A 23,037-nucleotide genomic window follows, 5' to 3' on the forward strand; every position below is an offset into this window, starting at 1 on the left:
CGATTCAATAATCCTTTAATTGTGTCATTTGATCACCCGGAAATGAGAAAATACAACATCTTTAACTGAAATCCCATTTTTGTGTTATTATTGCGTAACCCGACTAAATAAATTAGAAAGAAAATACGAAAAAAGTAAGTCGTCCAACACATAGTCCTTGAGGATGTCCTGAAAAGTCAGCCTACAGAGTTTGCATTCGGTATGATACACTGTACAATGCAGCATGAGGAACAAACAACAACAAAATCAGACCACGGTAGACAAACACAAAGATAAATAAATGAGAACACATCAACTTAATAAAAAAAACACAATAATTCAAAAGAGCGTTGTCCAAATCATCCACATCCGGAAATCACATTTCAAAGGGTCCTGGCAAAACAATGGAGGCAAAACCGACATGGTGTCCTCTGTTGTGTAGATTACAGATTCCCGGACACATCCGCGCCGCAACGTCATCTAAACTCGCAAAGTCTGAATACGCTCCCGGGTCATTCTACATGGCTTTCACGTCTACAATATCGTGCCAAACATTTCATCCAGTTTCCGTGAAACCTTGCAGCAGAATCTGTCCGTGCTCACAAAGTCTTTTTATACATTCCTGCGTAGAATCCAGCTCTACACAATCAAAACTGAAACCGTGTTTTCACACAACACCGTCACTCCCACACGCATGATGCAATAAGGCTGAAAAAGCTGCTTGTGTTACCAGTTTACCAGGTATGACTTTGATGTAGTGTCTTCGGTTTGGTACCGACTCAAAACAGGAATTTCCCCTTGTCGTGGCGAGAGATGGGAAACCGTATCAAGACCGCATTCCAGAGAAGTTATCTAAGAAGAGTGAATGAAATAGTCTCAGACAAGACCCACAGAAGTACTTTCAACATCTTCTGAATGACACTTCTTTGAGAAGAAGTCTACGAGTCCTTTACAGCTGGCTTGTTGACTGAACGTCCTTAAATTTTGGAGATATTTTGAAAATCCTTGTGATGTAATTGTCTTCGTCTAGCAGTATTAGGTGTGTTGGTCTGTCATGCCTCTTGAATGAAAGTGAAGCCCTATTCATGTGAACGAGCAGCACAAATTGTATTTGTGTCTTTTGTGTCCGAGGGACAACGTGACTTAATATAATAATGGCTTGTCTTGAACTTACTCGAGTCGACTCCAAAATGGTACTGGAAAAATCTTACATGATTGGAAGCAATGGTACCAGGGAGGCTAAATAGTGTTTCGTCTGAATAAAAAACTTCACCCAAAAATGAAAAATAAAATTCACTCTCATTTAATTCCAACCTGGGACATAAAAAGCATAAGTTTTGGACATTGACGGCCTCTGGTCATAGTACTTATATATTATAAAAGAGTCTTAGCATTGTGCTAAACATCTCCTTACATGGTCTACAAGAGAAAGTCATGGAGGTTTTGAACAGCGCGAGGGTGATAACATTTGTTTTGGGGTGAAATATTCCTAAAATAAAGAAGTTAGCTCTGGCAATCTTAAAAAAACCATCATATGCTGGTATGGTAGGTTTTGAAGCACGGTAGCTGGTTTGAACAGGCCATGTGGTGTTCCAGCTGGTCATATGCTGGTTTAAACTGGTCCTGAGCAGGAGCTAGTTGCTTAAACCAGCACATGACCAGCTTAAACCAGCTATCATGCTTCAAAACCTACCTTACCAGCATATGCTGTTTTTTTAAACAAAGCATAATTTTTAAGGGGACAGTTCACCCAAAAAATTAAACTTCTGTCATCCTTTTTTTTAACCTCATGTTGTTCCAAACATGCATGATTTTTTAGCAAGACCATTTTCAAGAGGGTTCACTTTGTTTTTACAGTAGCTAGCGTTTTGCGTAGCACGTCTTTAGACGAAAGCCTCATATCTGACCAATGAGTCAACATTCGCTTTCATTGTTTTAAAAGCTGTGTCACAAATTATCACACTGGTTTTGTACAATTTACGAGTGAGTTAATAATGAGAGAAGTTACAAGAACTATCAACTTTTCACGCTTTGTACATGTTAGCAGCTGTGGCTAACGCTAACTGGCCATTAGCTGCGACCACGCACGGTTCCTCCTCTAACAGTCCGTTGGGGTCGGCGTGTGGAATGCTGTCGTGATAGCTGCTGAAGCTGATGTTGTCTTCCTTCAGCTCGATGGTCCAAAACGGGGCGTTCAGTTTCCGATTGCGATACTCTCTGTACGTATACACGCCTCCAACGAAGCCCATGAGGAGAACGACGACGACGATGATGACGGCCAGAACGATGATGTTGAACTGCGTCCACGACACCACGGTCAGGGCGGAGGCCGTGCTGTTGTGTCCAGCCGAGTCTCCCGCGCCGGACTGCAGGGTCGGTAGGCCGGGGCGGGTCGTGGTGGTGAAGGAAGATGTGAGGAGAGGAGGTGTAGAAGAAACCGAATTTCTAGATTTGGGAATTTCTGCCTGGATGTCTTCTTGAGTTGGAAGAAGTCTCACAGCTGAGGAAGAAAGGGATGATAAAAATGGTCATTCAAATGTTTTCCAACGTATTGAGTTAAATGTTTTCCTACGTAATCAGTTTCTCGATTGCCCAAACAAACACAGGGTTGCCATACAACCGCTCTTTAGCGATAAATCTGACCGGAACTGCGGCTTCACTATAGTAAATTCCTGAGGTGCAATAAAATCATTAAAAATTATCTTGACAACGTTGAAGTTTGCATTCATTACTCATGAGTCATGGCTCATTGAGTCCTTGAAAGTAAAACGCAGGAACCCTAGCAACCATTGTGCTCACAATAGAAATGACATCATTATGGGATGAAAGATATTGTAATGACACAATGTTTTATTTTATCAGAAGGTGCGTTTATGTAACAGGATCATTTTAGTTTCATTCTGTGAACTACTAACAATATTTCTAACGGATTTTAAATAAAAATGTTGTTTCTATTTGTGACCCTGGATAACTAAACTTAAGGAGCATGGGAACATTTTTAGAGACGCCAGAAATACATTGCATGGGTCTAAATTGTCGATTTGTCTTTTATGGAAAACATCATTATGATATTAAGTAAAGATCATGTTCCATGAAGATATTTAGTAAATGTTTCACCCTAGATATATACAAACTTTATTTTTGTGAGTAGATGGCTTGCTACAGCACCTCTGTTTAACAACTTCAAAGGCAATTTTCTCAATATTTACATTTTGTTTTGCATCCCCAGATTCCAGTGTTAAACTGTTGTATCTTGGCAAGATATTGTCCGATCCTGACAACAATAGAAAGCTTAATTATTCAGATTTCAGATTATATCTCAATTAAAAAAAATTATTGATTTATTGGACTGGTTGTGTTGTCCAGGGTCACATTTGCATTTATTTGAAGGAAATGGAAACGGGTATAATAACAGAAAATATGCTCTCTGGATTTTTTCAGAACTCAAATACTGCAAAATTTATATTTACTTTTTTATACAATAAAACAGTAATATCTGTACATGTATTTCGGAAAAGTTTAAAATATATTTTATGTGATAACATGTGATCTTTATCAAAGTCTTCGTGTGTTTTGTCATACTGTCAGTCTTTCACATTGCTGTTGGATGACTTTATGTCACCCCCGAGGTTTGATTTTGTTTTGACACTGGACTGGAATGGCCTCAATACATCTAGAAAGGCTGAATAAATGAAAATTTGGAATGTCCTCTTAATGTTACCCCATAGGCCATATCTGTATATGGTCCTACTACTTATCGAGTCAAGGCCTCAAACCAGTGGAGGGTGCTAATACGCTCTCAAAGTGTCCCCAGCCATCTCTACATATATGATTGCATTGCAGTATAAAATAATAATTAAACAATAAAATAATGAAACATTCTACAGCAACAACTGCATATAATATATGAAAAAACCACAGAGGGTGTGTACATGCTTGTCGTACCTCTCAGAGTGCAGTTGTGGGAGCGCGCGTCCCCCACGTAACCACGTGCACAGATCTCACAGTGTTCTCCCGTCGTGTTGTTGATGCAGCGATTGCAGCGTCCAGACTCCGGGTCGCATATCTGAGGAAAAAACTGAGGGTCCGAGTTTCCGTTGCAGTCGCAGGGCACGCACGTGCCTGCTGATTTAAAGAAGCCGTCTCTGCACACATCACATGTGGGGCCAGAGAAGCCAGGCTTACATTTGTCGCATGCTGGGTCCCCGCTGGAATCTGTCAAGAGATCAAACATACTGCAATTAGAAAAGAGAAATAGCACACACGTGCAAAAACAACAGATCAGTGCTTTTGGGTTTTTGGAAAACTTGTTAGAGTGTTGATGTTTCATCGAGAAGGGGGAGGCTGCAGACCTGGAGCAGGCAGTTTCACGCCCCAGGCAGCTTTACACCCGTTTTTACTTATTTGTCAAGTAGGGGGACGCTGTACATTATGAACCAGCAGAAAATACCTAATAACAGATGACAGTTTTTGTTATAAGGCAATCGTCCAACATATAGTTTTTAAACGATTCATTGATAACGATATTAATTGATTTAACTTAACTGATATGTATATGCAATTTATACGTTAAAATACTTACTGTTATTGACCACTTATTGGCCAGGTTGATATTCTGTCTGGATCAACCTTAGCTACCACGTGTATGCTAACTCGATATCTTTACTCATTTTCATAATTATTTTATTTTTACTTTTATTTGGTCGTCTGTCTCTAGCCTGTGAGACGGCCTTTTAAACACACTACGTTCGGTTTATATGTATATAAACCATTTCAATTTAGCTGCACACGTCCTTAAGTTTCTTTTAAATCGTTACATAGTACAACTTCCAACAAAATGGAGGAATCTATCATCCGTGCCCTTGCTGCTGTGGAAAATCTAGCCATGCTGGAGGCTGAGGAGAAATCCATTTCTACAAGGGCCTGTCATTGACATAAGGTATGTAAGGGTGTATAAAGAATGGTCAAGCATGACATCCCGACATTATTTCCAATAACAATTTTGCCTGCAACTTTAAACTTTCTTTTATCAGTGAGCGGGAGCAGTTTGACAGGAGGATTAAGACGGTTTTGAAGAAGAGTGGCAACCCATAGGAGTCATCATCAAGAGTCATCATCGATCCTGTCTTTGATAACGGTCTCAATAAATAATGTTGTCCTTTAATGTTTTCCTAGAAGAAAAATGACCTTAGAAATGTCTTAAAGCGATGAATTGTGTTTTTCTTCATTAAATAATACGTAGGAAACTGTTCTTAATGCACAGCACATATATAACTGATGGTTCATGTGATTGCACTTAATGTCTGATGGGCTGTAACTTTATATATGTCTATACATACACAACAAACACTCAAGTCTTCTATATATTTTATATATCTAGACTACACGTATATTATATATTAATGTTGTACTGTACATTTACTGTACAATAAATGTTTCAATTAACAAAAACATTAAATTGCCGTTGCAATTGCGAATCAATTGTCTCGTGTAAGCTATGTATTAAGACCGCTAGTAGATATCTACAAATATTTTAGCCTGTTCTGCGTACCGTGGTTTCTGTAGTAAGATTGGTTTTGCCAAAAGTCACCAATACAACAACAACAAAAAACATGGTTACTACACTTTTACAATTGTTCGTTTTTACTGGTCCAGAAGCCCTTCCAGTTTCAGTTTATTTATTTACATTGAATCTTACAAATACATAATTACATTATTTTACAGTTTGATTCGGTTACAAATATTTTTTTTTGTCGTTCAACTCCCCCTACTGGACAAATAAGGAACAACAGGGGCGTAAAACTGCCTTCTCCAGGTCTGCAGCCTCCCCAGTTATCAGTTAGATCTCTTCTCAATGGCTCATTGCAGTGCAGTTACCATTTACACCACAAAGAGGCGCCACACAACACATTTTATGCTAAGTCCTTCATTATCTGTTGAGGTGTGAATGAAATGCAGATGTAGTATTGAGATTTAATTTAGTTTTCTTTAGATTGCCTGTACAGTGGGGGTACATTTTCAATCAAAACATGACTTCAAAACAGTTTATGATTTATGTATATTTAATTTGTATATAATTTTTCCCTATCGAGAATTCCCTTAAGACTTTTTTATCAGCTATACAATGGGGATCACACAGTAATATAAGCCTGCAGTTCTATAGTCGTGATACTGCATCACTGTTTTCTCAATGGCCGCTGTTGCCACGGCAACCCCTCTCTCTGACTGACTGAAACAGATCTCTAGCCACGACACCCCGACCGGCTTCACTGCCTGGTGACATCCACAAATCTGTCGCGGGGAAATCAGAGAGATGCAGACAGATTGGCGGCAGTGACAGAAGGAAGTGACCAGGAGGCAGAGGAATTCATTTCGGCTATCTTCCCATTCCTGTGATGAGAAGTGCCGATCCGTGCCAGCATCACGCATACAGTGTGTACCAACAGATGATGCACTTTTAACCTTTAACAAAACGAACTATTTAACCTGCTGTTGCTTTTCCCTTTGCAAAAAAAGAGGCCGTCACTCTACTGTCAGAGTTTTATGCGACCGTACGGGTCAGTATCAGTTTCAAGCAGTGGCGGCTGGTGAAAAATATTCTCGGTGGGGCTGTGCCATACTTTTTTGTTTCCGTAACCATCGCAATAAAATTTAACACAAACTGCAGGACAGCAGTGCTCAGTGAAATAGTCAGTAATTATTTAATGCCAATATTAAAAAGTTGAGGCATTCGTACACAAAAACATAAACATCATGATGCACAAACACAAGCCTTTTATTTGCATTTAAACTGAACTTGTAAACAATTGACTATTTCTACATATAAGTAACATCTTTTGGAAAGGCTGTTGGTGCCATTGGTAGTAAATAGGCAACACAATATGCATGCTGTCAGAACAGAGTGGAAAGTGGACAATAACATTAAATTATTATAAAGTTTATAGGAATTCTTACACTGTATAAAGGATGTATAATATAGAAATGGATATCAAGTGGCTGAACTCAAACCTTTGACTGGAAGAATAGCATAAAGTATTTTATGATCAAACTAAATGTAACTAATTGTTAATGTGCTCCAGAACTGCAACAATTAATTGATACAAAACATATATACAGTAATATTAGCAAACACACTATTAACATTTTTTAGAGTACCATATATAACTGAATGATTTTTATGCTAAGGTCAACTATATACAAAGAAACGTGTGTGTGTGTGTATCTGTGTGTGTGTGTGTGTGTCATCTTATTTGTACAGGAATTTTGCCCGTCTGTCCTTCTGAGTGGCAAACCTCTCAATGACCCTTTTATTAAAGTCCTGGTCTGGGCCCAGCTCTTTCACCCGAACTTTCTCCGACAAAGTTCTCCTCTCAAACGGATCTTGGAGGAGAGATTTCACCGAGTTAGGGTTGGGTCTTGGAGGAGTAACGTCCGCGATCGCCATTGTCGTTTAGTAAAAATGGCGCCCCTAGAGCCCAGTCCTTATTTTATCAGGGCTTGGGGCGATAAAATGATCGCCCTTCTTGGATTCTATTTAAGAACGCTGATTGGCTAAATTTTATGTCATACATTCATATCTTAAATTAGCAATTGGCTTAACTGCTACATAGACCCGCCTCCTTGGGGCGCTTACTCTATCGCCCCAGAGCTGATGAAGCGGTCAGACAGGCAGAGGAAAGGTTGCAAATATGATTTTGTATCATATTTTACATGTATTACTGGGTGCATTCCATATTTAAAACACACAAATATTGACATACTGATGTTTTTCTCATTATTATTACTATTTTTGTTTTAATTGTTTTAATTTTTTTTTTTTTGTGGCTTAAGGGGGGCGGCGCCCTAGCGCCCTCTATTGGCCGGCCGCCACTGGTTTCAAGGGATCCTGAACATCAGAAAAAGCCAAACAAAATTCAGGAATTTATTTTCTTGCTATTAGCAAAACATTATTGATGAAGCTACAGCATGTAGATATTTATGAATATGTAAATTATAGGAACAGAGGCATATTGTTTGAAGCCGACTGCTGAATGTCTGAATACTTGCTGTTTTGAGACCTGTTAAGACTTTCTTTTATTTTACAGACATCTTTAATTTGTTTATTAAATAAACATTATACCAGAAAAGTTTCAACAAGGGTAAAGTACATGGAAAAATCAGTTGTCCACTTTGTACCTTTTGTTTCAGTCTCAGAAAATGTTATAGTAATATTTAGATACTGCATATCGGCCAGTGTATCACATATCATCTTCCAATGTTAAAGAATAATCGGTTATCGTTTACAAATCCCAAGTGGCAAGCTTTTGAGTAATTTACTTAATTACATGTATCAAGTAAATCCAACTATTAGTTCCAGTGACTATTAGTAAAATAAAGTTTTCTTGCAGTAAGATCAGAAAAGAACTTCTGCCTAGAGTTTTGAAGTGATATTCACAGTGTATAGATAAAGTCGTCCCAAAACTCTATTCAAATAGTTGCATACGATCGTCTAAAGTCTTGGACAAACATACATCACCAACTATAGCTCATGTTTGACCCAATAAATAGACACTGCAACAATGGGCACACTTATATAACACTTCTGAACTTTCACTTCACTCTCTCTCTCTCTCGCTCTCTCTGTTGATCTCTCACTGACTCTTCTCCTGAGGCTGCAATGGACTTTAATGTAAACTGACAACTCAAAGCCCCATCACCGTGTGTCAAGTTCTCAGGGGGTTTTGCTTTACTTCTGCCCAAACTTGAAAGAGGCCTTAGCCATAAACAGGGTTTGATGGAATCAACTCAAACGATTTCTTCTTTTTGTGATTTATTTAGACAAATTTATCAGAAGTTTTCCATTTAGTTAGCCATTTAGTTAGGTTGAAAACCTTTACAAGAAAAGAGAAACAAAATACAAAATACAACAATTACTTTAAACCTTACATTAACTTCAACAAACAACATTCACAGTGTTAGATGAACCAACATGAGTGCAAGGCATTTAGAAATTAACTACATTAACTCTAGCAATTTCACCATCAACATTTGCATTTAACAGTAAACAGTTGACAAATATCAGCATCAAATCATTATCTTACCAGTAGCATCCCTGGAAATGCCCAGCAAGTAAAGTCCTTCCCCAATTCATCAACTTTCAACAGCAACTCACAACAAGTGCTTCACAGCCTCTCACTACATGTGCTTCAAACAAAACTCTTCACTTCCTGATTTCTGGTCTGAAGACTGGAAAGTCTCAACTCCCTTTTTCAAAATAAAAGTCTCTTTTTTAAAACAAAAGTCTCTGTCCATTTGCAATCTGACAGCACACCTCCCACTTGAGCTCCTGGTTCCAGAACCCGAGGAGGTCATGTCAAGCTTCTTTGGAGTGTACCGGATCTTCTCTTCATTGCTCCTCCACTGGAATCAACACAACAAGACGCCTAACGTCTCTGTGTAAGATCGTTGCAGGGATTTTGTTGGAAAGCTTCTTCTTTGCTGGCGTACTCCCGCTGTGTTCTTCATGGGATGGCTTCTTGATCATGACCGGATAGCTGGGAAACGTCCTGATTCTGACGTCTCTCACAACTCCTTTCTCGTCAGGACACACACTGATCACTCTGCCTAATTTGAACTGACCTCTTAAGGCATTCTGATCCGCAAGCCAAACAACATCTCCTACTGCAACATTCCTCTCCTTTGTGTGCCATTTGCTTCTGACGAAGAGGTTCGGGCCTGCCAATTGACACCATTTCTTCCAGAATTTATTCACCTCTGACTGGATCACTCTCAGCCTTTTGTAGGGGTAACCCTCGAACTGGAAGTCTCCTGGGTCTCCTCTCAAGCTTGCTCGCCCCAGCAGGAGAGAGTTTGGAGTAATATACTCCACACAATCCTCTTGGACTTGTGCTCTCGCATCTATAGGCCTCTCGTTGGCCAGGTTGGCTGCCATATATACAAAGGTCTGGAATTCTCCCCATGTGAAGACTCCATTGCCACCTACATTCTGGAGGGCTCTCTTTACGGTTCGCACTCCTGCCTCCGCCGCTCCATTTCTATGAGGCGAGTCAGCTGGATGGATCTTCCAGGACCACTTTGTGCCATGCTTGGCCACCTTTTTTTCCACTCCTGATCTTTCCAGGTGCTCCAGGAACTGATACAGGTCTTCGAGGGCAGGTTTGGCCCCGACAAAGTTAGTGCCTGGGTCAGACCATACCTTGCTGGGGTGTCCCCTCAACGACGTAAATCTCTGATAGGCCAGCAGAAATCCTTCTGCGGACATATCACTGACAATATCAGCATGAATGGCTCTGGATGCCATGCAACTGAACACAATACCCCACACTTTCAGCCTTGCTCTCTTCTTCACCTCATCTTTCACTTCATATGGGCCAAATAGGTCCACGGCAGTGAACTGATATGGAGCTGCTGGCGTGGTCCGCTCAGGCGGCAGGTCGCTCATTATTTGCTGGCATCTCTCACCTCTCGCTTTCCTGCAGATGACACAACTGTCCACTACTTTTTTGGCTATCCTTCTTCCCTTAACCACCCAGGCTTTTCTCCTCATCCTCAACAGCGTCCCTGCTATACCCTCATGATTGACATTGTGTGCCTCTTGCGCAAGCAGTGTAGAAATCCACGCATCATGAGGGAGAATGGGCACAAACGATTTGTCTTCCCTGAAGGTCTGGATTCTGCCGCCGCAGAGAAGGAGTCCATCTTTGTCCTTAATCACCACTAGTCGGTTGAGCGTAGTATCAGGGAATGTTGTGCCTTCTTGAGCTGCCAAGGAGAGAGTTCTGAAGGCATAGTCGCAGTTTTCAACATTGAGAACGAGAACTTCTTCTTTTGAGGGTGATGCCTCCCACTTTGATTTCTTTTGGGCCTGATATTTCAGGCCTAGCCAGCTGTCAGCAGCCTGTCGTACCCAAGCAACGACATTCACCAACCTGGACAAGCAGCTAAACTTCTTCACCTCCAAAAGATTTTTGACAGCTGAACTGGAAAGTGTTTTCCTCATCGCGGCTTCATCCTGCTTCACTCCTGGATCAATGTCTGATGCATCAGGGCAGACAGTCAGGTGAGTTGTTTCCGCAATATTCCTTTCATTAGAGTCTTCAGCTTTGGTGTGCTCCTGGGAGGAAACCCCGCGGCGTCTCTTCACTTGACCTCTTGTCACCACTGCTGAAAAGGCCTTCCTCTGTAGCTTACTAATGCTGTCTCTGGCGTCAGTTACCACTTCCCCAGCTGACTTTATTGGCCAGTCTTCTAATGGCCTCCTCAAAAACTCCGGTCCACTTTGCCAAGTCTCTTCCAGATCCTTTAGAGCAGCTCCCCTAGTAATGATGTCTGCTATATTGAGGTTCCCTGGGATCCACCACCAGTCTTCAACCGACACAGACTTCTGGATTTCTCCTATCCTGTTGGCAAAAAATGTTTGGTAGCCATAGCTGTCTCGCTGAATGGCTCCCAATACGGTCTGGCTGTCAACTAGGTGAAACCAACGCTCCATCTCCATTCGGCCATGCCTCTCCACGTATTTTCTCAATCTGGCTGCAAACACAGCGCCACAGACTTCAGCCTTCACGGCATCGCCCTTCTGATCCATTGGTGTCAGCTTCGCCTTGGATTCTAGCAACCTGATGTCTATACCTGCATCCGTCTCCCATCTAAGGTATAGAACCGCTCCGTAGGACTTATCACTGCCATCTGAGAAGGTAATGGCCCAGGGTTTTCCTTTCCAACCTAGTGGAGTAAGGCTTCTATGAAACTTTACTTGTCCCAGCTGTGCATACTCCTCAAACAGCTTGGTGGCCTCCTCCCTGAGGCCCTCAGAAAGTGGCTTGTCCCAGGTGTTTTGGGCCAGATTCCCACTCCCTGTTTCCTGGAATGCTTTCCTAACGAGGATGGCACCTTTCTGCTTTAGAGGTGTGACCAGTCCGATTGGGTCATAGAGCCCTGCAACCTGACTCAGCAGTAATCTTCTAGTGAGAGGATTAGGTGTTTTTGATCTCACCTCCTCCATCAGCAGGTCTTGGCCCGTCCTCATCTTCCCTCTTCTTCTGGAGAAGTTGACTGATGACATTATGTAGAGTTTGTCTTCCTCTGCTAGATACCCAATGCCTAATGCCTTGTTGTCCTCATCCTTCATCTGATTTGGCAAAACAAGCATTTTGTTCGTCTCAGAGGGCGTCCTCGCCGTGAGGTTTGTTTCTCCACTTTTCTGCCTGCTACTCTGTGCAGACTGGACCCATGGCTTCAGGGAAAATCCACCTGCTTGCAGAATCTCTTCAATCTCTTTCGTCATTTTGCTAAGTCTGTTTGCATCATTGTGGGATGTGAGGACATCATCCATGTAGCTGTCTTCCTCCAGCACTCTTCGCGCCTCCTCCAGGTGAGAGAACTTGGTGAGCCTTGCAGTTTCTCGCATAGCCAGCTGTGCTATGCATCCAGCAGGTCTGTCCCCTATATTCACCCTTGTGATGACGTACTCCCCTATCTCTTCATCCTGCCGGTCCCTCCAAAGGAATCTGTGCAGATGCATTTCACGTTCCTCCAGCCACACAGAGTTATACATCTTCCTGATGTCTCCTAAGGCTGCATGCACTCCTTTCCTAAACCTTAGTAAGACAGCTCTGATGGGGTTTAAGACATCTGGCCCTTTGAGCAGCAGGTCGTTCATGCTCACTCCCCTGAACTTTTGACTGCTGTTCCATACAAGGCGCACTGGAGTAGTGACTGAGTGGGGATTTGGCGCAACTAGATGACTCACGTACCAAACTGGCCCTTTCCAATCCTCAGTCATCTTCTTTGTGAGTCTCTTTGCAGCTCCGCGCTCAACCATCTCGTGAACTTGAGCAGTGTAAGCAGCGAGCCACTCTGGTTCCTTCCTGAGCCTTTTCTCAGTTCTTAAAAAGGTGGCCTCAACTCCACTTCGGTTATTGGGAAGGCAGGCAGGATCCATTATCCAAGGATACCTTGCATCCCAGTGTGGAGACTTGCTGTGTTCATCTTCAATGATGTACGTAAGGCCATCTTTTATTATTTCAAGTTCCCTTTCCTCTGCTAAGGTCATCTCCTTTCCTCCAGGCTGACAATTCCCACAGCGGCATCCACCACATTTCGGCTCGCAGGCTGCACCGATACTGTCCCATCTCCACCACTCAAGGAAGTCGCGGTGAGTTGCGGCTGTATGCCTAGTTTCAGCGATGGTGTCTTGAATATGGAGTGTCTTCATCATGAAGGGGATCTCAGCAGGAATCTCCTCATATTTGATGGCAGCTGTTCTCATAGAACGGGCAAAGTGCGTCTTCGACTCATGTGCGGCCACGTTTACTTGCTCAAACAGATCAGGGTGTGCTCCGCCCACCGTCTTTCCAAGAGGACTCTCCCACAAGACAAGATCTCCTACAACCTTCATCCTTTGCGGGGCAAGTCTCCCTTCTCTGTGACTTATGAGCAATTCAATCTTCTTCGGTCTCCTTAGCTCCTCAATTTCAACTTCAGGGAAGAATCTCCTCAGCTCTTCAGGCCTAATGACTTGGTGAACTTTGGCGATCTCCTTCAGCCCATAACAGAGCAGTTCATGGGCCCTCTCAGTTCCCTTGGAGGTTTTGATTCGAACTCTGAGGAGGTATCTCCTCGTGGCTACTTTGGTAACCATTCCACCAACTCCATGCACAACAAGTGTGATCTTCTCGCTCCTAAGATTCAACCTGTTGGCTGCTTTATGAGTGATATAATTGGTGTCTGAAGCCAGATCCACCAGGGCTCCGATTTTTTGACCTGCATTAGCGGTCACTTCCATCAACATCATAATGACGGGGAGTTCTCTCAATCCACCTTCTTTGAGGAGGCTCACCTGGCAGTTGGCTGGACAGCTAACCTTTGACACTGTATTGGTGAAGGCCTTCCTGCATCTCTCAGCTAACTCTGGTGTAAGTTCACCCAGGAATTTCTTCTGTTCCTCAGTTAAGCCCTTTTTGTCTCTGTCATCTGTTTGAGGTCTCTCAAGTTCACGCCTCTTGTTGTTTCCTCGTGGACAGAGAAAGAAGTGGTGATCTGAGGGGCCTCTCGTCCTGCAGTCTGCATTTCTGCACAGATAAGTGTCTCTGCAGCCGTCATCATACTTGTGGCATCCCAAACACTCCCTACATGCACCGATCCTTTTCACAGCAGCTTCCTTTTCTGATAGCTTCAGACCCTTGAATTTCTTGCAGAAGAAAATCCTGTCCTTATGTTTCTCATCTCCACAGATAATGCACCCTTCCTCAGCATCCTCTTTCTTCGTGGCTTTAGTCGAGGCATATTTCTTGTTGAACTTCCTTTCTGCTTGGTCTGGTTTCTCTGGCTTGTCTGTGATTCGTAGTTGGTCTAGCCTCTCGAAGATCTCCTCTTGCTTCTTTAGAAAAGCTAGGAGCACATCAAAATGGTTGTCTGGAGTAACACCGTTGCTAGGATCCACCATGAACGTTAGCCAGTCCTTCTTCACAAACTCCGGAAGTTTGCTCTCTAAAGACCTCACCACCAGAGGGTTTTTGATGGCGCCGGTACTTCCTAGATCTGTGAGATCAGCAAGCGCTTTCTCTATTGTCTGGATAAGGTCTACTACTTTTCTTGGCTGATTTCCTTTAACAGGCGGAATCTTCTCCAGCTCTTCAGCAATCTCTAGAGCAATGGCAGATTTATTTCCATACCTGTTAGCTAGCACTCTGAAAACATCATCCGCTGCGGTATAGGTTGACAGGCGAAGATCTTTCACAATTCTTTCTTCCACACTATCAAGAAGCTGAATCTTTTTGACCTCTGGCGAACCAGTTGGCTCTCCCTGCTTTTGAAGGATCTCCCAGTCAGACTTCCAGCGGTGGAAGTCTCTTTTACAGCCGTTAAACGTGGGCAGTTTGGTCGGCTTAATTTTCACTACTGGTATTCTCAGTCCAGTTGGCTCCTGATTCACGCCTATACCTTGCTTCTCCACAGCAATCCTCCGTGCTCTGGCAAACTCAGCTTTCCTCATGTCAAGCTCATTGTAAGACACTCTCAGGTCCTTGCTTCGCATCCGAAAGTTGCTTGCCTCTGCTCCAGGAATCCACGACTCCCAGGCTGTGAATGCGATAGATGTTTCTTTGATCAACTTTTCCAGTACAGTAAGGTGGACTTCAAATCCTTCACAGTTACTGCTTTCCACAGGTATTCCATATGCATGCCTCCCGGCTTTTTCTGCTTCTTCAAAGGCAGCCTCCAGCGTGTCTGATCCATATCTGCTCCAGAGGTTGGTTTGAACAATCTGCTTTACGTCATTGAACTTTTGCTCACATTCACTGGCAGATTCCTTTAGGCTCGTATCCGGTTTTGTACTTAGCTCTGCACCTTCACCATCTTCACTGGCTGCAAGCTCTGCTTCTAAGCCAGTCCTGTAATCATCATTGGCCTCAAGGACTTTCCTTGAATCGGCAGAGAGCTTCACAAACTCTTGTCTGAGTTCTGTCTCAGTCAAATCACCTGCTCTCCGACAGAGATAGTTAGCTTGCTTAGTGAAGGAAATCTTTGCTGCTGTTCTGCCTTTCTTTAGCTGCTCCAGTGTCTTGCCGAGTGTTTCGACTGCCATCTTGATTACGATAAAGTATTATCTCTCTTCAACTCTTGAATTATTGAATCAGATGAACTCTTCTGCATCCACACTCTGGACTCATTGAAGCCGTTAATCTTCTAGTCTCGACGCAGCTCCTTGGTTATCAGGCAGCACAGTGATGGGTGCCAGGTGGCACAATGTCACTCAGCAAACAAAAAGGAAGGATCAATCCTCCAATCTTCAACTTTTCCTTTTCTGTTTCCAACTGTGCCGTTGGTTTTCAACTGTCAAGTTCTCAGGGGGTTTTGCTTTACTTCTGCCCAAACTTGAAAGAGGCCTTAGCCATAAACAGGGTTTGATGGAATCAACTCAAACGATTTCTTCTTTTTGTGATTTATTTAGACAAATTTATCAGAAGTTTTCCATTTAGTTAGCCATTTAGTTAGGTTGAAAACCTTTACAAGAAAAGAGAAACAAAATACAAAATACAACAATTACTTTAAACCTTACATTAACTTCAACAAACAACATTCACAGTGTTAGATGAACCAACATGAGTGCAAGGCATTTAGAAATTAACTACATTAACTCTAGCAATTTCACCATCAACATTTGCATTTAACAGTAAACAGTTGACAAATATCAGCATCAAATCATTATCTTACCAGTAGCATCCCTGGAAATGCCCAGCAAGTAAAGTCCTTCCCCAATTCATCAACTTTCAACAGCAACTCACAACAAGTGCTTCACAGCCTCTCACTACATGTGCTTCAAACAAAACTCTTCACTTCCTGATTTCTGGTCTGAAGACTGGAAAGTCTCAACTCCCTTTTTCAAAATAAAAGTCTCTTTTTTAAAACAAAAGTCTCTGTCCATTTGCAATCTGACAGCACACCGTGACTGTTGCTGTGCAGCTTGGACCAATGGACAAGCATGATCTCTGATTGGCCCTTGAGTGCCACATACACTTTAGAAGAGGTCAAGATCCCCAGGTGATAAAAAAACACATCAACACCCGCAATTTCACAGGCTGCCATCAAACACATGCGATAGAACTTGAGGTAACTGGAACAAAAGTCAGGCCACTTATATAATTCACATTCTTTGATGATAACAAAATACCTAATATTACACTTTTCTCCACCTTTGAAACAACTATGTTTTCTATTGTTTTTGAGATAACCATGGCCACGTGGCTATAGGGACAGTTTACAGAAATGTTGTCCTCATACTCACCCTCGAGTTGTTTCAAATCTCTATAAATATCTTTGTCCTGATAAACACAGTGAAATATTTTTGGAAGAATGTCAGTTCAATTCATTTTTGGATGAACGGTTTCGGTAATGAACATTTTACAATTAGATTTCTTTATTTTTATTCTGAAGAAAATGTCAGGGAATACAAAGCATCCATCCAGTAAAATCCCATTTGATGTTTTCCCGTAGAATAATGTCACTTTATTGTAGTTGGGCACCGTGCTTAATGGCCTCTCCAGATTACACAATTATTTTCATCTGTTATTATGTCACTGCGTCAGATTTTGCGATATTGACTTTGCAAATCTTGACATATCGTTCACAAGGCAGACTGGCACGTCCTCCCGACGAGAACAGGTTTTCCTCTTTTACGACGTGGGTGACTGCGTATGTGATGTCATTGAGTAGGCGTTACCATAGTGACTGACTGACTTTCGGAAAGAAGCGGGCCTGTAGTATAAAAATTAACCATAGATATGGGAATTGAAGCAGCGTGATTTGCACTGGCTGTTTTGGCATCAAGACGGGGACGGTACGGGTTGTCCTATTCTACAGAGAGAACTTGAGGTAAAGTTATGTTATGTTTAGTCATGAGAAAATGTAACAAATAGCTCGCCTCCACAATAACAAAAGACTGTTTAAAAACCATCTATATATACATAACATGTTTGAGTGTTGTGTGCGGAAGAGCTTTGTGCTTCTGTGCTGTGCTTCTATTGGTCAACGGCACTACAGTGTCACGGCTGTCCAGGGAAAAAATGTCGTGCGACCTACCTGGAGCAGTTTTGGTTGTCGTATACTATGCCGAACTGAGACGGCACGATTGAATCTTGCGTCTCGACGCCCCATGTCGTTTACAAATTACTACGATGTCCTACGACATGCAAATCGGTACAAAATTGGGCTAAAATTGTGTAATCTGGAGAGGCCATAAACCCTATCATGAGAAGAGTAACAGAACATCAGAACATCATGTGCTGATCTTATAGCCTGTCTTTGACCCTGTGAGCGTCACACAGATGGAGACTCACCGAGATGGCAGGTGCCGGAGGAGCTGTCGGAAGAGCAGGGACAGGGCGTACAGGCATCCGCTAAACCATCACCATGACGACGGTAAAAACCGGGCAGACATTCCTCACAGTTGTGGCCCTGAGTGTTGCCCTGGCATTCCAAACAAACACCTGAGGGATGGAGAAAATACAGAGCGTGAGAAATTGCAACCAGGGTTTTATTCTTGTTCCTCCTATGTTCATTTTAATAACAGTCAAATGAATGTGTATGCTACATGTACTGCCTTATGCAAAATATTCTGGCAGAAGCCCAAAGCCTTTGTATATCATCCGCCACTGATGTACCGATCTTCTTTAAACTCAATGAGTTGCTGTTGGTCTCCTGTGTGTGGGGCATTACACTGTGAGGGTGGGGTGTAGATCTATGAACTGTAAGCATATTTACGGAGATACTGATGGGCTTTATGACTGAGGAGGGCTGTAAATCTGACTCTTCGCATCAGGGGAGGGGGTTACACACATGCGGCGGAGAGACAGATGGGTTCCTGGACACACATGCAAGCTAATGCAAGTAGCTGACAAACACAGCTATGACATCAGTATACCCAGATATGGGTGACGTGATTTAAGACAAACATGCCTACACTCTTCGGATGTCAGCAGGTTGGCTTAACAAATACCCACGCATACACAAACATGAGCGTAATGCTGATTGGGTGATTCAGATTGAGGTTAATAAAGTCCGGGTTGCCTAGGATACAAGGAGGGAGCGAGAGAGAGAGAGGAATAGATAATGATGTGGTAAATCCCTTTAGGTAAGTCAATCTCAAATCTCAGATTGTTCAACCCAAACCGTTAAAAATGTCTTTGTTCTGCTGAACAAAAAGGAAGATATTTAGAAGAATGTCAGTAACCAAACAGATCTCATACCCCATTGACTCCAATGGTATTTATTTTCCCGACTATGGCAGTCAAGAGGGGATGAGATCGGTTTGGTTACTGACATTCTTCCAAATATCTTTGTGTTCAGCACAACAAAGACATTTTTACAGTTTTGAAAGAACTCGAGGGTGAGTAAAAAGTGATCGGATTTTCATTTTTTGGTTTACTATCCCTTTGAAGTAAGACCCATGTTCAATGTAATGTAAAGATATAGTTCACTCCAAAATAATGTTGTGTCATAATTGATTCATTTACTGAAGCTCAAGTAGTATCAGAAGACTTAAGATATAGCAAATGAGTTTTGTGAGTTATATGAAATCTGTTTACTATGGACTATTTTGTGGTCCTATTTAATAGCTTGAAAGCACAAAATTTGCTGGTCTGTGTTTGGTTATAACAATTCATTTTATATTAAATTTATATCAATGTTAATTTATATTTGTATATTAACTGTATTAAACTGTTATTGATTCTTTGCGGAGGTCTACCGGAAGTTAAGTTTGGCCCACATAATGTTTGTTTATGTTGTCGCCGCTGAAACGGTCTATACATTTGTAAATTACAATAACACTTTACAATATAGAAAAATATTGGTGACGAGTTTCTCGGTGGAAACATAAGGCTTGTTTTAACATTACATTAATTGCATTCATTCTTTAATAAATAAATCTTCGAAAGCTGTGAAATTCGTAGATGCATTTAGGGTTCTCACAGCTATCACCAGCTGTGAGATACTGACTGACCTGACTGTGGGTGGCAGTAGGTTGAGTGGCTGTTGCATTGGCACGGCTGGCATCCTGTGCTGCTGAAGTGGAAGAATCCAGGGTGGCAGTCATCACACTTTGGCCCGTACACACCTGTCTTACAGTCACACGTACCTGAGCTGCAAGAGACAATAGATGTAAAATACAAGGCAAAAACAACTAAAAAGAATATAATAGTAAAGTTCCCCGTCTTCGTCCCATCATGAACTGTTCTCTCTATACAACACTATCAATAAAATAACAAGAATTGTAAAATGTGCATTCAAACATTCATGATAATCTTACAACAAACAATGTTCATGCGAACACAAAACACAAATAATTATCAATCACAAACACACCCATGGTATCTCACTCAACCAAACACACACTTGTGCTGTACACATGGCTTTGACCTAGACGTCTACCAATGCTGCCCCAAACTCCATCTTGCACACTTTAAAGCAGTCTAGACCTTTCATTTTTCATTCCACCACTTGTGTGGGTGTACATGGGGGACCTGTGGCCCAGACCACATTTTAAAACCATCTGCTGCCTTTTCCCTGATTCCTGGAATCACTCACCCAGACACACACGCATGCTGGGTTGCCATGCTTTATGGGGACTAACTTAAGACGCTATTGAATTTTAAAATGTACAAATTGTATATTGTTTTATCCTTACCAATACAGAACAATAAAGCATTTTTTACATGTTCAAATAAACATAATTTAGTTATAAGCTGTTTATCTCATTGGCACCAAAAATGTCCTGTAACAAAAATGACTGGTATGGCTGTAGGGTTTCCCAGGACCACACACGCACAAACCCAAACCAATTTAATCTTCCACTGTGTCTACACTGAACGCGACATGACAAACTGCTTGTTCTTAGAGGGTTTGTCGTAGTGCTGTCGTAGTTTATACTTATCGAGAGAGGAAATACTGCAGGTGATTGACTTCAAATGCCCTTTTATACTGTCATGGTGAGTGAATATTGTATAAAAATGCCACACTAGTATATATAGGTAGGATAATATAGGTTAGTAAGTCCCACAAAATGATGGTGTTTATAAAGATGTGGTACTGATGATGAAGTGAAAGGAATCAGGATGCATTACAGTTGCAGTCAAAATACAGAACCTCTTAACTGTGCAAATTTGGAAATCAACTTGTAACTACACAATGTAAAAAATCCCCTTCCCTTACTATAACTGCAAAGTTTAGACTACTTAAATAACTGAATAGCATGCAAAGGTAACTTGCATACATTATTTAAGTAAATAAATAGAGAAAAAAGCTCGAAATCAACGTTTTTCCTCGGTAGCACCATATCTATGGGTAGCACTGCTGCTCCCGACTTCAAGGGAATGTGCTCTCACCCGAAAAATCAATACCATCTGTATAATATATAAATAGTAAATAGTAACAATTTCACCATTAAAACATGCATGTGACGTCTGCATGTGATGTCTCACAATGGCTTCATGATTTCCTGAAATCATAAAATGACGGCTTAAATTAGATATGTGAGAGTATATACAAAATTCATATAATAACAAAAATACACACCGGTATTCGGTATGAACCGCTATACCGCCCGTTTTCCGTGTTGCGCCGTATCCAGTGTGGATGAAAATTAAAATGATAATGGATTCTAGTGCGTTTCCGATGTCTTTTTTGTCGTGTCGCGTCCGATGTAGACACGGTGTGAATGTGCTTGCAAAGTTGTCGACCCCATAACGCTTCTGGTCCACATAAAACTACTTAAGACTGCAGAAGTGATACATTAAGGAAGATTCATCAAAAAAGTAAACCAGATATCTCAAGAAGAAAGATCATTGTATGTCTATTTATATAGAAACAAACTCCCACAGCCACCATCACAAAAAACACAAACTAGATTTTCCAGAGTGGTGCTTGTCAGAGCGGGTGTTGTCATGTGGTTTCCGAGTGGTGTTGATATATGGTTGCTATGGTCTTCTGGGTGGTTACTTATTGGCCAAAGTAAAAAAAAAAACTTGATATGGTGTTAAATCTTTCTCCATTATAAATGTATAGGATTATTTCAATGATCTCGTGTTTATCACACACCTTTAATGAGTAATTTTCCTCATTAATAGGCTCCCTCACTATCATCACAGCCTTGGGCTGTTGGGTTAGATCTGGGGTGAAGGTTGTAGTGAGGCGAGGAGGCTCTGGTTTGCGTGATTGGTTCCTGTGTGCGAGCGGAGGGGGTGATAGATGTGAGAGAGGACGGACGATGGGACTCACGGGACAGGTTTAATGCACTCTACAGAATCTACAGCAGCACTTGGGACCCCAGGACAAAAACAACAAGAGCAGCAAAAACAGGGCACACACAAAAAAAGAACAGCACATTAAGAGATTTTGAAAGAAAGGGGGTGAAATAAACAAAAGCATCACGGCCGTTTTTGGTTCGGGCTGCTTTGTTAGAAGAATACATGACATGTAAAACCGCGGCATCATCAGTGTCCTCACCATCCACCCACACAACACAAGCAGATTCTCACTGTAACATATGGAAATGATCACACTGAACGTAATGTGAATTCAGACACACACCTTAATGACACATTGTGGATCTACAGTAGCGTTATGGAAGTGTATATGGGGGAGGGGAGTAGAGAAAGATGTTGACAAGACAAAACAACAGTTACAGTTGCAAAAAGAATGCAATATTATTATTTTACACGGATTTTAGATCAAACTAAACTATAACTATATCTATGTCTGGGTTAAACCTGGGCATTTCATCATTTGATTCCTCTAATAGACTATGAATCTACAAGCGGTTACTGATATGTCCATTCAAGGTATAATGCTTCATAATACAACGCGCAATAGCGTCACCAATGATATCACATGAACTAAATGGACTAAGCCTTGCGTCGGTTTTGTTACCCATCATTTATGTCTGCTGGGAGTCATCAGATACATTTGCACTCATCAAGTCTGCGCGAGTGTGTGTGTGGGTGAGCAGGATGCATGTACATGTGCACGGGCCAATAGACAGGTTCCCATGGTGATGGCTCACCACCTAAAGCATTCTGGGGAATTAGAGTGAAGTGGGACATATGACCTATCAATCACATTCTCAGGAGAAAGAACGAGAGATATCAAGTAAAAGCCCATTCACACACCGCTGATCCCAGAAAAGTGCCAAAAAATTGCAATGTGCCCTCTGTGTGAATGCGTATGAATCCCTGATTGATCCGAAAGGTGATTCCGGAAAGGGGACATTAAAGCTCCCTATGTGAACAAAAGGTTGAAACAGTGTGCAGTTTAAGCCGTGTAGTGGTGACACAAATTTATAATAATTCGTAAATAATTTAGCTATGAAAAAGTTTTGTTCGCAAGTAGATCAAAAACAAAAAATAGGCCTACTATTTGTCTTTAGCTAAATCATGGATGAATGCAATCGCCAAACTTAAGGTCAGATGCGAGAATAGCGTTGTCTGCTTCTAAACGCAGATTAAACTTGAAATTACTTCAAGCTATCACAACTATTAACATGAAAATATACAGCGCTGAAAT

General features: G+C 41.7%; 1 protein-coding gene across 1 annotated transcript in view; it reads right to left on the reverse strand.

The window, feature by feature from the left end:
- Positions 1–23,037, reverse strand: part of LOC306900650 (multiple epidermal growth factor-like domains protein 9) — a 34,783-nt gene continuing 11,746 nt past the window's right edge. The window contains exons 3-6 of the mRNA XM_079467819.1: positions 19,481–19,620; positions 17,817–17,966; positions 3,925–4,194; positions 1–2,479 (exon numbers count right to left, since the gene is read on the reverse strand). Coding sequence (XP_079323945.1) covers positions 2,004–2,479; positions 3,925–4,194; positions 17,817–17,966; positions 19,481–19,620 — 1,036 coding nt within the window. The 3' untranslated portion in view covers positions 1–2,003. The remainder of the gene's footprint in view (positions 2,480–3,924; positions 4,195–17,816; positions 17,967–19,480; positions 19,621–23,037) is intronic.

The sequence above is a fragment of the Barbatula barbatula genome (genome assembly GCF_947034865.1).
Source record: "Barbatula barbatula genome assembly, chromosome: 11".
In the NCBI taxonomy this organism is placed as follows: Eukaryota; Metazoa; Chordata; class Actinopteri; order Cypriniformes; family Nemacheilidae; genus Barbatula; species Barbatula barbatula.